The 19,267-nt window shown below is 56.9% G+C and overlaps 1 protein-coding gene across 2 annotated transcripts in view; it reads right to left on the bottom strand.

The window, feature by feature from the left end:
• ACSBG1 (acyl-CoA synthetase bubblegum family member 1) overlaps nt 1-13,105 on the bottom strand; it is a 41,379-nt gene extending 28,274 nt beyond the window's left edge. Inside the window, exon 1 of one of the 2 annotated variants that reach the window (XM_059179771.1) lies at nt 12,903-13,105. In XM_059179771.1, coding sequence (XP_059035754.1) covers nt 12,903-12,964 — 62 coding nt within the window. In that variant the 5' untranslated portion in view covers nt 12,965-13,105. The remainder of the gene's footprint in view (nt 1-12,902) is intronic. The other variant, XM_059179772.1, reaches the window with a different exon arrangement.
• Between the last annotated feature and the right edge of the window lie 6,162 nt (nt 13,106-19,267).

Genomic DNA, 19,267 nt, shown 5'->3' with positions numbered 1-19,267 from the left:
GGTGGTCCATGCCCCTGCTTCTCCTTAGTCCATATGGCCTGTCTCACCTCAAAGGTCGGTTGGACCCCCGCGACTCTCTCAGGATCCCAGGTTCCGGGCCGAAAACCCCGTGGAGGCAGCCCCAGGTCCAGCCCCACAGGGGGCTTACCTGCCTCCCCGAGGCAGAGGCAGGGACAGGGCTCGGCGTTCCCTGCGCGCCGCCGGCTAAGGCTCCCAGTGTGGGAGCTGGTGCTGCCTGAGCTCCAGGTAATGAGGCAGGGGGGCCGGGCATGCGTGGGGACCCGCCCCAGCCTGCCCCGGGGCTGTGGGTGAGGTGTGTCCCCAGACACCTCTGACCCACCTGGCACAGGCCCAGCTGCCCACCTGCGAGCCTTACACAAGAGGACGGAGAACAGGCGAGGAAGAGGGCCCCGCCGGTGTGGGTTGGGGAGCCAGTCTGCTGGTGCCGCCCTCGGCTGGGCACTGCTCCTGAAGCCGACCCGGGCCCCAGCGGCAGGGTACAAGCTTGACTTTTGGTTTGGTTTTGACTTTTTAACTTTTCTGTACTAAATGCACGCCCGGTGTCCAGCAGCCCCGGTGTGCCTTCCCCTTGCAGTCTCCCAGCCCTGCAGCGGAGGCTTCGTGGAGAGCTCCGAGCTCTGGGCGAGGCAGCACAGAGGTCTGGAGAGCCTGGGACAGGGTCGACGTCGTGTGCCCAGCCAGAGGCAGAACAGGGATGGGACCCCGGGTCTCCGTGAACCAGGACACAATGGGTGCTACATTTACTCATCCTCTGCGTCATGAAACAGTCCCCTGCTCCCTCACCTCTGCCTCGGGAGGGTCCCTGTGCCGCGGCAGCCAGCGTCCTGCCCTGTGCCCTTTTGCCCTCTTGTGCCCCCTCTGCTTCTCCCCCCCGGGACTTGGCAGGATTGTCACATCAAGCCCAAACCTTCGAACACCAGGACCCCGCTCCTTGGAAACTCCTCCCAGCTGCCCTTCCAGCCCGGGAGGTCCCCACCTTTACTCATCACTTGCAAGCTACGGCTTCAGGATCTGGACTGCCTCTGGGGGAGGTGAAGACATGCAGAGCCCCGCTGGGTGTTGAGGGCATTGTAAGTCCCTTCGGAGGGTCCAGGGGCAGGACACCGGTTGTTCCAAGGGCCTGAACCCAGTCAGATGGCAGATACCCCCCAGACGGCCCCAGGAAGCTGGTATGCCAATGCCAGTGGACCAACTTCAAGAAAATTCTGCCTTTCACCAAATTCCAGTTCCTTCAAGTTCCCTTTTCCTGGCCATGCACGCCCACAGCGGCCTCAGGACACCCTGACAGTTTGGGTCTGGGGCACTAGCCCTGAGCCTCCCATGGGTTAGGTGCTCCTTTGAGAACCTGCCAGAAGCCCCCTCCTCACCCCCCCATCCGTGCTTTGAAAGGGTTCCCAGCCCCCACGAACCCCAGGAAGGAATGCAGGCCTCCTCTGTCCCCAGGACATGGATGATGCCCGCTGAGGGCCGAGGGCTCCGCGCTGGTGGTGTTAATGATTAGAGTTGGCGCTGGGCATGGCTGTGGGTGGGGTGGGGGATGGCATCAGAGATCGCCTCCGTTCAAGGGCTGGCAGCTACCCCATGCCCAGGCCTCGGCACCCCCCGGACAGCTGGATCTACAGCAGTTCCTAAACAGACGAGGAGGCCGAGAGGCTCCTTCTGGGATCAGGGTGGCTTGGGAGATATATCGTCTTCACTTTCCATCCCCTTGCAAAATCCACAAACTGGCCTGCCTCCTGTTCTCCAGACCCCTCCTCCTCCAGGAAGTCCTCTGGGAGGGACCCTCTGGAGCCGCTCTAGCTAACCCCCTCCCAGAGCATGCAGTCTAGAGGCTGGGTGTTGTTTTGTTAAGCATAAACGTCTGCCATGAAGTAAAAATTCTAATGAAGCCCATATTCCTTGGAAATGATCTGACCCTTCCCCAGGACTGACAGCACCAAGAGGATTCCCCCTTCTACCTCGGGGAGTGGTTTAGTACCTCCCCTGTGTGGAGGGTCTGGGGGCCGAGGGAGCCAGCCAGCCTGGCTCGTGCCTCGAAGGCTGAGAGGTGACGGCAGTCCGGGGACCATCCGTGAATGGAGGAGCATTCAGGGTCACTGGGGCACCAAACCCAGGCTGGGTGGGGGGCCGGCACAGCGAAATTAAAGGAGACAGTTGGCAAGGAGACAGGATGCGTCTATTTGGCCAGAGACGAAGGATGTGTTCCGAGGGGAGGCAGCTGAGACCCTGTGACAGACCAGCTCCTGGGGAACCCAGGGCACGAGTAGTCTAAGCCAAGTTTGCCACACCCACTAGAAGGAACATATTTGTGGCAGGCACCTGGGGACTGAGTCCCCAGGGCAAGGCCCCCACAGAGGTGTGTTTGGGGAGTGGCGTGCTTGGCTTCTGCCATGTTGGGTGAGGCCGGCCAGCTGGGTTCTAACCCAGCTCTGGCCACACCCAGAGTCTCCAGCCCTGTCGGGACAAAGCTCACAGGCTTGCATGGGGATGAACTTGTCCCTCGTCAGGCTCTCTTGCAAAACCCAGACTGAGCCGGGAGGCATTCCCGTCCTGCCCAAGACAAAGTGTTCTGGACACTGAGCCCTGTGGCTTCTAGCTTGGGGCCTGCCCCGGATGGGTGATCGTGGGTGAGTCCTTGGTCCTCTCTGGGCCCGCCTTGCACCGGTGAAGGGTGATCTGGCATCTGGGCCGGAATTCAGCTGCCTCGGGCAGGGACAAGGCTGCCAGATTGGGTGTTACCAGGCCCCTAGCCCAGAGGGGGCAGAGGGAAAGCCGGCAGAAATAATAATTTTATGTAAACAGTCGGTAGCTAGCATTTATGTGGCTCCACATGTCAGGCTGTTCTCTCTACACCTTGTACAGACGTGAACAGAGGCAGCCCTCAGACGGCCGACGAGGGCACTTCCTGTCCCTGTCACTAGTGTCCACTGCTCTTCTTCTTCTTCTTTTTTTTTTTAAAGATTTTATTTATTTATTTGACAAAGAGCGAGGGAGGGAACACAAGCAGGAGGAGTGGGAGAGGGGGAAGCTGGCTTCCCACCAAGCAGAGAGCCCGATACATGACTCTATCCCAGGACCCTGAGATCATGACCTGAGCCGAAGGCAGAGGCTTAACCCACTGAGCCACCCAGGTGCCCCTCATTTCACTTTTTTAAAAGTTCAAACTAACATGTCCTGAGCCCTTAGCATATGGCAGGTGCTGCTCCAGTCGTTTTACATGTGCAAAGTCACTCAATTATACCCACAGTCTTGTGAAGTAGGTACCGAATTCTAATCTGCATCATACGGGTTATGGAAGCACAGAGAGCTGAAGTGCTGAAGCTGATGCAGCTGGTGATCAGAATATTTGGGATTCAAAGCCAGGTAGTCTGACTCCAGACTTCAAACTCTCAAGCACCGTACACACTGCCCGAACGTGGCTGGGTGTCTGCCAGGCTCTGGGGCCGCTGCACACAGCCAGCAACATGGGAACTCTTAGGAGTGACTGACTCAGAAAGGCAGAGCCCTGCAGATTTAAACCCACCAGCTGACGCTCCTGCAGATTTAAACCCTTTGAATCAACATACTCCCAACCTATCATAACAATATCTAGCATATAACAAAAAATGACCAGACATCCGAAAAAGCAAGAAATTTGAGCCAAAATTGAGGGAAAAAGGCAGTCAACAGAAACAAACTTGGATCTGACACAGATGTTGAGATGAGCGTGCCAGGACTTTAACGCAGTTCCTAACACATGTTTGATGATTGAAAGAAAAAATAGCGACATCATTGATGAATAACGGAGGGTTGCCCATGAAAATGGAAAGTATAAGGGAAGTACAATCTCTGAATGAAAAGCCCAGCAGATGAGATTTAACAGCAGATTTGAGACCATCAGAAAAACGTTGTGAACTTGAAGACAGAACAGTAGAAATTATTCAATCAAAAGAATAGGGAGAAAAAAAGGTTTTTAAAAATTAAACATAACAAAACATTGTTGAAAGAAATTAAGATCTAAACAAATGGAAAGTCATCTTAAGATCAAGAGATTTAATATTAAGATGACAATTCCACCCCCACCCCCCACCAAACTGATCTACAGGTCAACATAATCCCTATCAAAATCCCAGATGACTTAGTTTTCAGAAATCAACAAGCTGGTCTAAAGTTTCTATGAAAATTCAAAAGCCCCAGAATAGTCAAAACAATATTGAAAAAGAGCAAAGCTGAAGGATTCACACCTCTTGATTTCAAACCACACTACACATCTATAGTCATTTAGACAATGCAGTGCAGTGCAAGGATACGTGTGTGGATAAAGGGAGCAGAACATGGAGTCCAGAACTCAAGTTTGCATATACTGTCTACTGGTTTCCAACGAGGTCACCAAGACCATTCGGTAGGGGAAAAATAGTCTTTTCAACAAATAGCTCTGGGACAGCTGGATATCCACATGCAGAAGAATGAAGTTGGACCCCACCATACTCAAAAAAATTAAAGTCAAAGTCTTAACAGTAAGAGCTAAAACTTTAACCATTAGAAGAAAATCGAAGTCTATGAGGCCTGGGGTTAGGCACAGCCTTCTGAGACACGATGTCAAGAGCAGAAGCAACAAGAGAAAAACACATAAATTGGACTACATCAAAATTAAGCCTTCTTGTGCTTCAAGGACAGCATCAATAAAGCAAAGAGATAACCTGCAAAATGGGAGAAAACATTTGCAAATTATATTTCTGCTAAGAGAATTACATGCAGAATATACAAAGAACCCTTACAACTCAACAAGATGACAAGTAACCTGATTAAAACCAGGCAAAGTGTTTCAGTGGACATTTCTGCAAGATGCATGGGTGGACAACAGCTACACGCAGGGGCGCTCAGCACAGCCAGCCGTCAGGAAATCAAAACCAGGAGACAATCCATCCCGCTCCTGGACGGCTGTAGTCGGAGAGATGAGGAGGAGTGCTGAGTGGGTGGGAGGCATCAGAGCCCCTGCACACGGCTGCTGGGGACTCGGGGGGGGGGGGGTGTAGCCACCATAGGGAACAGTCTGGCGGGTCCTCAGAGTCATCCTATGACCCAGCGGCTCTACCCCCACATAGACACCTGAGGGAAATACAAACATGTCCAGATAAATCCCTGAGCATGTGTTCCTGGCAGCGTCATGAACTGCGGCCATTGAGTGAAAACAACCCAAATGTCCTCCAGCTGGTGAGAGGGCGAGGAGAATGGGGCGCTTCCCTGCACTGGAATGTGAGCTGGCCATCCACTGAACGAGCACGGCCACACAGCACGACGTGGCTGAATCACGAAAGCAGGATTAGTGAAAGAAGCCATTCATGGTAGATGATACACGAGTTCACTGACATAAAATGTCCAGAAGAAGCAACCATTTGAACTGTAAAATTCAATAATTTTTAATATTTTCACAGTTGTGCCGTCATCATCATGGTCATTTTGAGAACATTTTTGTCATCTCCAGAAGAAACCCTGAACCTCTTAGCAGTTACCTTCCATTTCGACTCAAGCCCCCCAACCCTAAGCAACTGTTAACCTACTCTTACTCTATAGATTTGCTTCTTCTGGGCGTTATCTCTCAAGAAGCCGACAGAGAGGTCCACTGGCATAATTAAAGTCTTTGGCCAACAACCAATGTGGTAAATTAAAAACTGTCCCCCCAAAATATCCATCTCTTAGTCTCTGGAACCTGTGACTATTACCTTATATGACAAAAGGGAATTTTGCGGACATGATTAAATTAAGGATCTTAAGACAGGGAGATTGACCTAGACCCTCCAGGTGGGCCCTAACAGCAGTCCCCTGTATGCTTACAAGAGCCAGGCAGAGGGAGACACACATAGGAGACAGTCCGTGTGACCACAGAGGCAGAGATTGGAGTGGTGAAGCCCCAGGTCAAGGACAAATGCTGGACGATGGGTAGCTGAGGGACAGAATCTCTCTGAGAGCCTCTGGAGGGGGTCACAACCCTGCGGACACCTTGACTTGAGCCCCATGAAAGTGTGACTTCCAGAACTTCAGAATAAATGTCTGCTGTCTGAAGCCACCAGGTTTGTGGTGACCTGTCACAATGTCCACAGGAAACAAATACAGTTTTCAGCAGGTCCTCCAAGTCCAGATGTCTGGCACCTGGCTGACTGATGCCTTGACTATGACCTCCAGAGACCCTGAGTCAGAGCCCCTCTGCTAAGCTGCTTGTGACCCATGGAAACCATGAAAAATAATAAATAATCGTTATTGGTTTGAGGCTGACGGGGATTGCACCAGGACCATAAATCTCCAGATAGGAATGAAGGACACTGGAAATGCCAATGATGTCAGGAACAGGGAAGGATGTCCCCTCTACATAAGTTCCATTGGAGGTTCTAGCCCATGCGATAAGATAAGAAAACTTAAAGACATAATGACTGGAAAGGAAGAAATACAGCATACAGCTATCTTTATTAACAGATAACAAAACTTTGCAAATAAAAAATCCTAGGGAGGGCCTCCCCAAAAAGTTACTAGAATTAATAAAAGAATTTAGTAAGATCACAAAGGTCAATAATTTAAAAAATCAATTGTTTTACTATCTACCAACAATAAATGTTGGACAATTAAGTGTGAAATACATTTACATAGCATCAAAAGCCATACAATTCTTAGGAACAAATGGAAGAAAAAGTGTGCAAGAAATCTATACTGAAAATTACAAATCACAGATAAGAGGAATCAGAGACCTAAATAAATGAAAATACAGACTATGTTCATGGATCAGAAGAGTCTCCCTCATTCCCTATCAAAGTTCCAACGGCCTTTTTCTGCAGAGACTGACAAGATGATTCTAAATTTTGTGTGTGGACACAAAGGAGTGAGTGTGTTAGTCATTTATCGTTACATAACAAGCATCCTAAAATGCAGTCACTTAAGCACTGATAACCTCAGAGCTGCCGTGGGTCAGGAGTCTGGTGTGGCTTTGCAGTTGCCTCTGGCTCGAAGCTTCGCACAGGCCACAGTCAAACTGTCCTCCAGGCTGTGTCTCATCTGGAGGTTTGACTGGGGGAGGACCGGCTTCCAAGCTACTCCTGTCTTTGCTCGTGTTTGGTCCCTGGCAGATCATTGGGCTGAGGGCCTCAGCTCTCTCGTTCTTGGCCAGAGGTCTCCCTCGGCCCTTGCCACAGGGGCCTCTCCCTCAGAACGAGCAAGAAAATGAAGGTGAAAGCATGAGCCTTTTGTGACCCAACTTCTGAAGCGAAATCCCACGGCTTCTGCGATTCTCCACTTGTTAGAGATGAGTCACTAGCTCAGCGCACACCCAGAGGTGGCCATTGCACAGAATCCGGAGGCAAGAGTCCTAGAACAACTTAGAGGCCGCCAACGGCACTGGCCGTTGCCCAAGCAGGAGGAAAGAACCACAAGGGGGACCAAAACTGCCTGGTTTTAAGACTTACAATGCAGCCAGGGCAAAGGAGACAATATGGTAGGAACATCAGGATGGAAGACTGGCTCCGGGAAGAAAGTCCAGAAAAAGGCCCACACGCATATGGTCAAATGATTTTTTTCTTTTTCTTTCTTTCTTTTTTTTCTTTTTTTTTTTTTTTTTTTACAAAGGAGACTTGGCAGCTTAATAGTGAAAAAAAAATATTTTTGACAAATGGCACTTGAATCAATGTGTGGAAAAATATTAATTTGACACAGATCATATACATCAATGTAAAAGCTAAAATGATCAGTGTCTCCAACCATAAAAGAAAAAAAAAAGATATTATTTATTTATTTGACAGAGAGAGAGATCACAATCAGGCAGAGATGCAGGTGGTGAGAGAGGGGGAAGCAGGCTCCCCGCTGAGCAGAGAGCCCGATGCGGGACTCGATCCCAGGGCCCTGAGATTGTGACCTGAGCTGAAGGCAGAGGCTTAACCCACTGAGCCACCCAGGCGCCCCAAGGAGACTATTTTATCAAATAGAAGACGTTTTTTCATCAAGACAGCATTGCAAAAGGGAAAATAAGCCATAAGGTGGGAGAAAATATTGGCACGCCCTGTATCTAATGAGGGACTGATGTCCAGAGCGTAGAAAGAATCTCGACAAACAAGAGCAAAAGGGCTAAGTGCAGTTACGAAATGGGCTGGAGATGTGAACAGACCTCACAACAGAATGTGGAGAAACGGCCCGTCGGCACTTGGAAGCAGGCTCAACCCCATTAGCAGGGCAACGAACACCGAACCCCCAGGGAGACTCCACCACTTACCCCGCAGAGTGGCTCGCGAAGAACAGTGCTCCCAGCACCAGCAGAGATGCGGGATGGCGGAGCACGCCAGCGCGGACGGCACGACCCGACTCCGTGGAGACGAGTCTGGTGGCTTCTTCAAACACCACCCCCCCGCCTCCCACCTCCTCCGGAGCTGGCAGTAGGATCCCAGGAGTTGAGCCAAGAAAACAAATACGCCTGTCACAAAACACGCTCGGCAAGAATGTTCCTTACAGCTCTGTTCATAAAATCCTCAATCTGGAAACAGCCCAAATGTCCGGAAGAGAGGATAATCCAAGTGTGGAAGAGCGCGGAGCAGAGTTCACCCCGCAGCGCAGAAGGGTGAGTGGCAGAAACACTTAGCCACAGGGTGAGTCTCACAGGGAGGAGGGAACAGGCACCTGCTGTGTGACCCATTAACAGGACGTCCAGAAATTGCCAGAGCAGGGTCTGTTCCCACGGGCTGCTGACGTAAGTAAGAGTGGGCGAGGGCGGACTGTCGGGGAGTAGGAGAACGTTCTGGGATGATGAAACCTTCGGTGTTTCTACCGTGTCGCCGAGCCCACTGATCAAGTTCTACTCACCTTTGTGCGTCGCACTCTATAAACAACTTCCTTCCATTAATACAGGACGCAACCTATTAGGTTCTGCATATGTAAAGTCTAGTTCACAGCTGCTTGGCCCTCCCATGGCCATGACCTTCACGGTTTTCAAAGCACCATCCCAGCCCTGACCTCAAAGTCCCTCCCATGGCCATGACCTTCACGGTTTTCAAAGCACCATCCTAGCCCTGACCTCAAGTGTCCCTCACCGGCTCCCTTGCAAGGGGCCAGGACTGCCTGGGAGGAGAGAGTGATGCAGGGATTTCTCTAAATGAAACCACATCTTTTGCAGGGACAAAGAAGTCGTGAGTTCTGTATCACTGGAGTTTCCAAGTCAGGGTAGGTTGATAATTTATGAACATTCTGATGGAGCAGGTTAGACTCAGTGACCTAAAAAAAAAAAACCCCAGTGACCTGAGGGTCTACCATTCGAGGGCTTGTGTGGGGACAGATTAAGTCAGCTTTGGGCCCAGTGTCCTGACTCTAGGCCAGCTTAGGTTCTGGCGTCCCCAGCCAACAGCTTGGCACCCCCTGCAAGGACCCAGAGCTGGCCTGGGCTGACCTGCATCCCAAAGGCATCCGGATCTGTATTCAGATGTCCGGGACCGGGGACTCTGACTCTACCGATGTGCCCTTTGCCCAGGGACTGTTGGCATCTGCACCAGCCTTCCAGGGGCATGTAGACTCCCAAGCTCTCTGCCTGTGCCCACTGGCCTTGCACACTCTCAAACACTCTGAGCTCCTTCCCGTCTCAGGGCCTTTGCATGTGCTGTGACTTTTTCCTAGAAAGCTCCCCTAATCACCCCTTCCTCGACACCTAAGATCTCAGCTCAGGTGTTGCTTCTCCTAAGGGGTTGTCGAGCCTAGCCTGGACATCTGTTATGTGCTATCCATAATTTCCTTAAAAATATTACCAACAATTTAAAGACAATTTTTATTGCGATAAAACATATGTCACACAAATGTGCCAGTTTAGCCGTTTTCGAGTAGTGTTTGGTGTCATTGCTCATCCCCTCCCCCCATTCCCGAGTCCCTCCGTGGCACGTTCGCAATGACAAGTCCGTAGGTCATTGCACAATTACAGTGTGATGTGGGTCTTCGTGGCATGGATGTAAACTCGCTCCTCAGGTCAAGAGCCTGCCTGGTTTTCCGTGATGACTCTGCCGGGCTCAGCACAGGGCCTGACGGCGTCAGTGATGAATGACTTTGCATAAGTGAACGTGTGTTTGGGAAAGCAGAGAAAAGCAACGAAGATGCCACGACAACGAACCGAACGCCCCGCCCTAGCCGTGTTTCGTACACAGGGGAGCAGGGAGGAAGCCGGGTTGAACCTGGAGGTACTGGGTAGCCCTCCCTTGTTTCGAAGGCCTGTATCCTTCCCCTAGTATTTGCATTTTAACTGTTCCTCCTAGGCTTACACAGCGCAGAGATGGGGAGCTCACCCCTTGTCCTCCTTGGGAAGCTCCGTCAGGGAGAACAGCCTCCTTCCCCAGGCTTGCTGGGGCCCTGCCTGCCTCACGTCCCTGGCTCCGGCGGGCCATCTCTCTGCACACAGTCTTTGGGTGGGCCCTGCCGGCAGGGGCAGTTGGGAGCCCAGGGCGAGTGTGGTCTGCTCACTGTCCTTCCCTGGACCAGACTCGCCCTGCAGGCTCCCATCTCTGGCCTCCAGCCTCCAGCCCACCCCGCCAGCTTCCTCTCCCCCCGTCCTGGGCTCTCCTCTGCTTCTGTGCTCTCCGGGCTCCTCAGGGCCAGCTGCTCCGGCCACCCCTCATCTGGCCACACCAGCCCATCCAGACCTAGAAGTTAGCCCGGCCCGTTCTGACCGGTCTAACGAGGCCCTTGACTTGCCCTCACCCACAGCTTCAGTCCTGGCGGTGCCCTTGCCTGCCCCCTGGGCATCCACGACCTCCCAGCCCCAGAATGGCTGCTTTCCCCGGTTCCTTTGAAGGCTTTCCTCCAAGATGGGCTTCTTCAGCCTCAGACAGCTGCTCTCTGTACCAGACAGAGACTCGAACAGGGGCTCTGCACACACACCCAGTGGTGCTCCCGACGTCCGGCATGGCTCCCACCTTGGTCTCAAGGGGACCCTGCTCCGGCCCCGTGGCTTCTAGCTCTGCCGGCCTGAGTCTGGCTCCTTCCCTTCAACCCTGCCCAGCGCCAGCCCTGCCATCAGCTTGGCACAGAAGGGAATTCTCGTCAGTCTGGCTGGTGCGCCAGCCCTCCTCTGGCTCTCAGTTCCTTCCCCCCCCTCTGACCTCCAGTCATCCCCTCTGTAGTCCTGAGAGCAGGGTGGGCAGATAAGTCCCCTCTCGGGCTACTGGAGGAGAGCTGGCCCGCGGTCTCGCGGTCTCACAATCACTGGACGGACGGGGGAACAGAGGCTCTGCCAGCCAGACTTGCCCAGGGTCAGAGTAGGTCCGGAGCAGAGCGTGGTGGGAACCCAAGATCCCCTGCCACCAGCATCCCCCCGAACCACTAAGAGAGTTCCTCGCGTTGCCAGGGCGTCCCCTGTGCCTGGGAGATGGCCTTCTGCTTCCGGAACCAGGCCATCCTCTCCAGCCTACAGGATCTGCCCGACTTCTTCGAAAGGCCAGCGGGGGTCAGGGTCCGTCTTCGTGGGCTCGAAGGGTGGGATTGAGGCTCAGAGAGGCCAGACGACTTACCCAGAGCCTCTAAGCAAGAAGGCAGAGGGGCAGGTCCTGTAACTGCGCTTTTAGCCCTCTTTCCCCGACGGGGGCTCTGTCCCTGTCTGACGGCCTCCCTTTCCTGGTGTCTACAAACCAGGCTCAGCCTCTGTGGACCCTGTTCCCCAGCCCCTCCAGAGCGGCTGGGCCCCAGTGAGTGCACAGGACCCTTGGCCACCCCTGTCCCCATGGACCTTCTCAGCGAACCTCAGAAAACCCTGGGCTCCTGACACCCCCCCCAACCCCAACTGCTTGTCCGCGGGCATGGGGAACCCAGAGAACCAGCAGAGCCTGGCGCTTCCTGTCAAAGGGTGAGCTTTTGAGGCCTGCCTATGAGCGCATTGCTCCCAGGATGGAGGCTGGTGCCGGGACTACCCGTGTGCAGAGACGTCCAGAAGCTACCCCTGGGTGAGGCTGCTCCACCAGCCACCTCAAGGGGCCTACTGACCCTCGGTTTACGGCCTATGTCCAGGGAGGGATGCCGGACCTCCTGCACTTGTGGCCTTGCGGGCAAGGACCCCCCCCACTTCTGGAGGGTTCCCTGGAGACCCAGGGCCCAGCCCTTGTAGGGGCCTCTGTCTCTGAGGCTCGTTAACATTCGTCCTGTTCTCCTACCCTCTCTCATTAGAATAGCGGCCGGTCCCACTGGAGCTCAGACCTGGCAGCTCCCCTTCGTCCCCCTCGGATCCTACACAGTGGGCGCCCGGACCTCTCCCATCCCTGAAGTCCCCGACTTTCTGCGTGTCTTTTCACCGGCCGGCACCCCCAGTTATTAGTCTCTCCCTCCCCAGGGGCCGGCGCCCCTTCTGGGCACCGAGCACAACGTCTGGAGATGTCTGCCCTCTCCTGCCTCCTGGCTGAGCGCTCTGTGGCCGGGACTGGGTCCCTTCTTCTCAGGAGCCCCCGCTCCTTGGGCGGACAGGGCCTGGGTCTGCGTGGGTGCCAGCCAATGTCTGATTCCTCTGAATCGCGGGTTGTTAGAACACACAGCGCCGGGGCTTCGGGGAGGCCGCAGCCCAGAGAGGGGCAGGGACGTGCAAGGTCACACCGCCAGCCCGAGGTCTCCCTGTCCTCGCCTCTTATCGACTCCATGTGCCAAGGGCCCGTGGGGAGATAGGGAAGGTTCTGAAGGACTGAGGGGTCCTTCCCGCATTCCACTGCAGCCCCTGGCTCACACCCCGGGGGAACCTAAGGAACAGCTCAAAGGACTCCCGTCCTAGCCAGCGCTCATTCCACGGACCGTCCGGACCCTTCTTTCCATTTCCCAGATGGGGAGGCCGAGGCTCAGAGAGCAGAGCTGCCCCAGGACCCCAGGACAGAGCCCCCCCGCCCAGAGCACGGACACCGGCCTGACGGCGGGCTCACCTGGTGGCCGAGCTTTCCGGGGCGGGCCCGCTGGCCTGCGGGGCCCCCACACTGTCCGGCATGCTGGGCTCCTCCGGGGTGGCCGCGTCCAGCTCCAGAGCTGCGTGGCCTCTGCGGCGGGTGTCCCACGGGGCGGGAGGCTGCCCTTGAGTGGGCAGTGGGGGCGGGCCCCAGGCTGGGAGGCGGCGACCGGAGCGGCCCCATGAGGCCCATTTCCTCTCTATTTTCAGAAGCTCAGACCGCGCCTGCTCCTGGTGGTGAAGTTGCTCAGGACGAAAACTTCACTTTTCTTCGGGGTTTTGTTTCGCTGGAGGCGAGGAGAATTTCAATGGAGCCGTGTTCTTTATGATGCAAATCTACCGGAAGCCTGGCCCCGGGCTCCGGGCTGCTGCCCCTCAACCGTCCTCCCTGGCTCTGCAGGCGGCGCTGGAGCAGAAGGGGATCCCGGCCCCAGGTGCGCCAGACCCCCCACGGCTGCTGCCCCCAGGGCCCGCAGCCTGCAGCCTTGCCGAGCTCACCGTCTGCCCCACCAGCCCCGGCTGGCTGTCTCCCCGCTGACCTCCCTGCCCGGGCCCTGCCCAGACGAGGGCCCGCTGAGGGGGTCCCTGACTCCTGTCCTCCAGAAGCCCAGTCTCGGGGCAGGAGAGACATTCCCGCCCTGGGGACTGTCCTGTCGTTGTCACAGGCAACTGACCCGAAGCAGACATGGGAGAGGGACTGAGGACGGAGAGCACCCAGGGCACCGAAATACAAGCACGGATCTCCCCTTGGGCGGAAGGCACACAGGGCGCGGAGGACGGCTGGACGCGGGGCAGGGAGAACAGGGGGCTTCCTCTGGATCCCAGAAAGCCCCCCTCCCACTGTGTAGAGGTTCCTGAAGGAGGCTGGAGCAAAGCACCACAGAATGGGGGGCATGAAGCGCACAAGGTCATCGTTTCATCGCGGGAGGTCGGGCAGCAGCAGCACCGCGCCCCCTCCGGGACTCCAGCAGAGCCTTTCCCTGGCCTCTCCTCGCTCTGCTGGCGCCCTCGGCAGCCCAGGCTTGGAGGTGCCGCACCCCAGTCTGTGCCTATGCCCCTCACCCTTGCCATGAGGTCGGCCGTTCCGGGACTGGGGCCCGCCTGACCCCATCCCACGTCGTCCTCATGGGCCCGTCCGCAAAGGCCGTCCTGCCAAGTGAGGACGCATTCCAGGGCTCTAAGTGGCCGTGAGTTCTGGGGACACGAGTGAGAGTTCCACGCAGGAGCTGTTGGTGGCGATCCCCGTGTGGCGACCCCGAAAGGGGCGGTGGGGTCCGCCGGGTCGCTGGGATGCTTCCTGGCAGGTGGGGGCAGCGGGACGAGGAGGAGCTGGGCAGTCTGCGGGGAAACTCGGACATCGGCCTCCGGCCTCGGGGTGCTGCCTGCCGGCGCTGTTCACCGTACACAGGACGGGGCCCCAGAGCCTGGCTTTGAGGCCGGACCCCTCACTCCTGCCCCCTCCCCTGGGACCTTGCGTGGGTCCGCGTCCCTCCCTGGGCCTCCGCTGGACTGACTGAATCATGTGGGTAAAGGTCTGAAACTGGCCACCGGGACAGGGACAGTGACCGGTGGGGGAGCCTGTTTCTGAGCTCGGGCGGGACCTCACCTGCAGTGGTGGGTCGGGGAGCCCGCAGCCGCGCGGCAGCAGAGTCGGAGAACGATGTCCAGTTCTTGGCTAAGATGAGGGCCTAGAAGGGTTTGGAAGGAGGTGTGCACGGGCCTAGGCAGGACACCCTGCCCCTCCCCCTCTCCTCCAGATTTTCAGGGGTCCTAGGAAGGGAGCTGCCCTGGGGAGGGGGGCGGGGAGGGGCTTCCTTGGGCCATTTCTGACGTGGAGATGACAAGGCCCCCGAGGGCCACCGAGGAGATGGTGCCGGGGCCCCAGAGATGGGAGGGTCTGGGCGGCCCCCTCCTCAGAGCAGCGGCCCCCCTGGGGAGATGGCAGAGCTGGGGGCTGGCACGAAAGGCTGCTGGCCCCTGTGCTGGGCCCCAGGACCAAGGGCACAGGCCGTGCAGAGAGGGTCGGTGCTGGGCTCAGGGCTGAAGGGAAGGACGGGGAGCGGCCAAGCCTGGTTGAGCTGAGCTGTGTGGATGTCCGCGGGATTGAGCTAGGCCCACGCAGAGGGACACGGGGTGAGGGAGAGGCTGGGGGCTGCGTCCTCTCACACACCGGTGGCCGGTGTGATCTGCAGCAGCGTCCGCGCTCCTGTACGCGACCCTGCGTGGCCCCGGGGAGGGCCGCCCCTCCGGGCTCCTCGGCCACCAGAGGTCCGGCTCTCCCGCCCCCTGTCCTGGGAGGACCGTCGAGGTTGTTTGCTGCAGCGAGTGGCGGTGCCTGGACCATCAGCGCTTCCCCCCAGGACAAGCTCCCACAGTGGTGCTGCTGGGGTGGGACTCTAAAGCTTAAAGTTAGAAATGACAGTGTTGGGGACAGGGACAGACTGAACGTTCTGCCATTAGGAGGAAGAAGGGGAGAGGGTTACAATTCTTTTCACAGGCGTACAGAGAGAGAACACCGCAGTTCGCTGCCTGAGTGTGTGGGCTGGGAGTTCCCTCCTCATGCTGCAGCAGCTGGAGGGCCCCCTCTGCTCGGTCGGGGCGCGGGGGGTGGGTGGGGAGGGCTTGCTGAGTGTCTCCAATATGCTCCAGGCCCAGCGGTAAGAGGGGCTTGTGGGTGGGACAGGTGTGTTCCTAGCTGGGGGTGTGGGAAGTTCCTGGAATCACAGGCTCTGTGTGTCCCCACCTGTCCCCGTCTTTCTAGGGACAGGGCTCTAGCCCTCAGCAGACCCCGAGGTGATCGGACAGTGAGCAACCACAGCAGGAGGAAAGCCCTGAGCTTTGGGGTTAACAGACCACGGTTCAGCTCCCCGTTCTTGTGCTCTGGGGCTGAGCGACCTTGGGGAAAGGACCCTAGCCCCAGGAGCCCGAGTGTGGCCGCAGACGGGTGGGTTTGGAGCGGCGGACTTCTGAGAGTCCTGGGGGAGGAGTGAACCACAAGGTGGGGAGGTGCCCGGCTCGGAGAGGCAGCCGATGGGGCTTCCTCGCGGCACCACTGCATTTGCAGGAATAGCCTGGTCTCTGCCCCCTTCCCTGCTCCGGGGCCTGGGGGACAACGGTCCCCCCACCGGCCCTGCCCAACTGACCTGGAACACGACCGTGGGAATGTGCGCGCAGAAGGCACTTCCCTCTCCAGGAGATTAGATCAGGCGGGTTTGGGAAAGGAGAGGGAAAGGGCAGTGAGGGGGAGGGGCTGCGGGGCTGCAGGAGGGGGGAGGGGCGCGGCGCGGGAAGGACGAGTCCTGGAAGGGATCCAGGGGACGGGGTGTGCCGGCTGCGGGTGGAGCCCCTGCCCCCACCAGCCGCGGACGACTGGCCTTCCCAGGCCTGGACCTGAGGTAGCAGAGGGGCGTCTTGGAGCCCCGCGCAGGGGTGTGGCCACACAGGTTAGGTTATCGCTGAGAGCGCATTGCTCTTGTGCCAGACCCTTCCGAAAGCTTCCCTTGTCAGAATTAAAGCCACAGTCCCAGCACCTCCTACAAGCGCTGGGCCCCCAGCCACACCAGCCTCTTTGCCGTTCCCACTGCCTCAGGGCCTTTGCATGGAACACACCGTCCACAAATATTGGCTATCTCTCCTTCACATCCCTCAGCCCTGCCCAGACGTCCTCGCCTTCTCCAGGCACGGGGCTGGAACCTCGCTCCCCCCAGCACGCCCCGCCCCCTTCCTGTTTCTTTTCTTTTTTTTTTTTTTAAGATTTTATTTATTTATTTGACAGAGGGAGATCACAAGTAGGCAGAGAGAGAGAGAGAGGAGAAAGCAGGCTCCCCGCTGAGCAGAGAGCCCGACGCGGGACTCGATCCCAGGACCCTGAGATCATGACCTGAGCTGAAGGCAGCGGCTTAACCCACTGAGCCACCCAGGCGCCCGATTTTCTGTGTGCGCCTTACCATCACCAAATTCTGGGATGCTCTGGTTTTTGTCATCTACCTGTGCACCAGAATGCGCGCTCCTGGAAGGCGGAGTTTTCTGTGTGACCCTGGCCACTGTGTAGCTCCTTTAGGAAAGAGGATGTCTCCCGGCACAAGGGGCAGTTCCTGGGACAGGCCTGCTCCTGACTCAGTGGCCGCACCCAGAGAACTGCCATCTGGTCAGGGCGGGCACAGAACGGCAGGACAGGCGGTTTGGAGTGCCAAGAAAACAACCTGCAAAGACAAATCCTGGCACAAATGTGAATGTGGCAACGCTGTGAACAGCTGGGAGAAAATCAAGTCTGCATGTCCCTACGGATCCCCTGCCTGGAGGACCAAGGCCAACTCTGTTTCGTTCCAGACCATCGCAGGCTGCCAGGTCTGCACACCTCTGGCCTCCTACACCCTTAAATATTCCTCTTGACTTTGACCCACTTTTAAAATCTAGAGCCTGATGCTGGTTCCATCCTAAGCCTTTCTGTCAGTGATGTCACCAACAGCAGGACTGGTTCCACACACGTGTTTCCCAAGGCACGCTGAAATTCCCAGGAAATTTCCAAAAAATGTCCATTCTACATATTCCGTTCGGTCAGGGGACACTTTTGGAATCTGCTATAGAAAAAGCCAGGGAAATCTAGTTTAATTTTCGCTGAAGGGTGTACATGATCTTCCTTTGAAGCACGCCAGCGTCAGGGAGCGGCTGCCCAGAACCTCGCACGAGTGAGTGGGGGGCTTCGGACCCCGCAGCGACGCGGAGGACTCCCAGGTTCCGTGGACGCGGCTGGAGCGCGGCTGGGGGCATAAGGGTGCTGCTCAGAGCTGTCGGAGAAGATCACAGAGCTGGCGATCCGAGCACAGTGCCTGAGCACGGGCAGGAGGCCGGGGGAGCTAAGTCGTCCTACCGGGTGTCCCTCACCGCTGATGAACCAACGCTGATGAACCAAGACCGCGGGAGATGACGTAGGCTTTAAGCCCGTGGAGCCCTCTCAAGACACAGGGGGTACAAACAGAAACGGTCAAGAAACAGAACAGCCCACGGGCGCATCTGCAGCTCCGGCTAGGGGAGCCTTGCTGTCTGTTTTCAGCATCGACTCCTCTGGGCTGTTTTCTGATGCCATGTGTATGTATTCCTAGGGCATCGTTTTTGTGATTTAAATATTGACATGCTACGCTCTGGGGCCCTGACTTAGGGCTGCTTGGTCTTAGCCGTGGGCTCAGGAGAACGGCTGCAGCTCCCACGTGCCGGATCTCCAAGAACCACCTCCACCCCCAGGAACTCCCTTCTTGCCCTGGCCCATAGCAGGCACCCGGGGCCCAGGGCCCAGTTGCCAGGCCCCTGTGCACCCAAGGGCCCTGTGGCCAGGGCTGTGCCTGTGTCCTGTGGTCAGGAGGGCTTTGGGTCCTCTGCTCTGAGCTGCGTTTCCTCCAGCTCTGGACAGAATCAGAGGGGTTCAGGGGGTCCCTGAGGTTCAGACCCCTCTCCCAGGACCTCACAGACTCACCAGGGCAGAGCTTCCCCGAGCTGGGGCCGAGGAACGGGATGCGTTGGGTTCTGACGAGTGGGTGCATGGCCGGGTGGGGGCGGGGGTCTGCCTGGGAACGAGCCCTTTGAGGGAGGAGACTGGTGGTCGAGGAGCAGGTGGGCATCAGCGGAGGCCTGCCCGTCCGCAGAGGAGACCCCTTCCCTTCTGCCTTCACCTGGAAGGTCCAGACCGGGGGCCACAGGGCTGGGATTTTCGGGGCAGAGGCTGAGCCCTGGCGTAGGATTATGACCCAGCCCAGGACAAGTCACCCCCCTCCGAGTCTGTTTCTTCATTTATAAAATGGGGACTCTTGGTGGCCAGGGGCAGAAGCCAGCTTTAGGAACAAGGACCCCACAGTGATGTACTCCAAGGCGGGGATAACAAGTCATCATGGGGGAGGGGGTGGGGAGGTTGCCAGCGGACCGGCCGTTCTGCCCCCTCCCCCGGCCCCGCCCCGTGCCACCTGGTGGACCCTGTGCTCCCAGACACTGTCTGCACCAGCTCCCTCCCGTGGAGACAGACCGGGGATCCCACGGGCTTGAGACCAAGAGCTGTTTCCCTGAGCCGCAATGGCTCATTACCTTGCACTTGCTTTCCACTATTTTCCGCCTAACTGCCCCCCACCCGGCCCCCGCAAGAAGTGCAGCCCCAACAAAGCCTCAGGGCAGAAGCGTTGCCTCCGGCTCTGTTTTCTGGGGAGCCCGGGAGGACACCGCTGCTCACAAGCTGTGTGACCTTATGTGACCTCTCTGCAGCTTCAATTTTCTCATCCGAAAAAATGGAGCCCTAATAACCCGTCTCACGGCTCACAGGGAGCTAATCACACAGAAAGCGCCGAGAGCCGTGGGAACTTT

Source organism: Mustela lutreola, chromosome 7 (assembly GCF_030435805.1).
Source record: "Mustela lutreola isolate mMusLut2 chromosome 7, mMusLut2.pri, whole genome shotgun sequence".
NCBI classification, from domain to species: Eukaryota; Metazoa; Chordata; class Mammalia; order Carnivora; family Mustelidae; genus Mustela; species Mustela lutreola.
The sequence above is the reverse complement of the archived record's forward strand: the minus strand, read 5'-3'. Positions and strand labels throughout refer to the sequence as shown.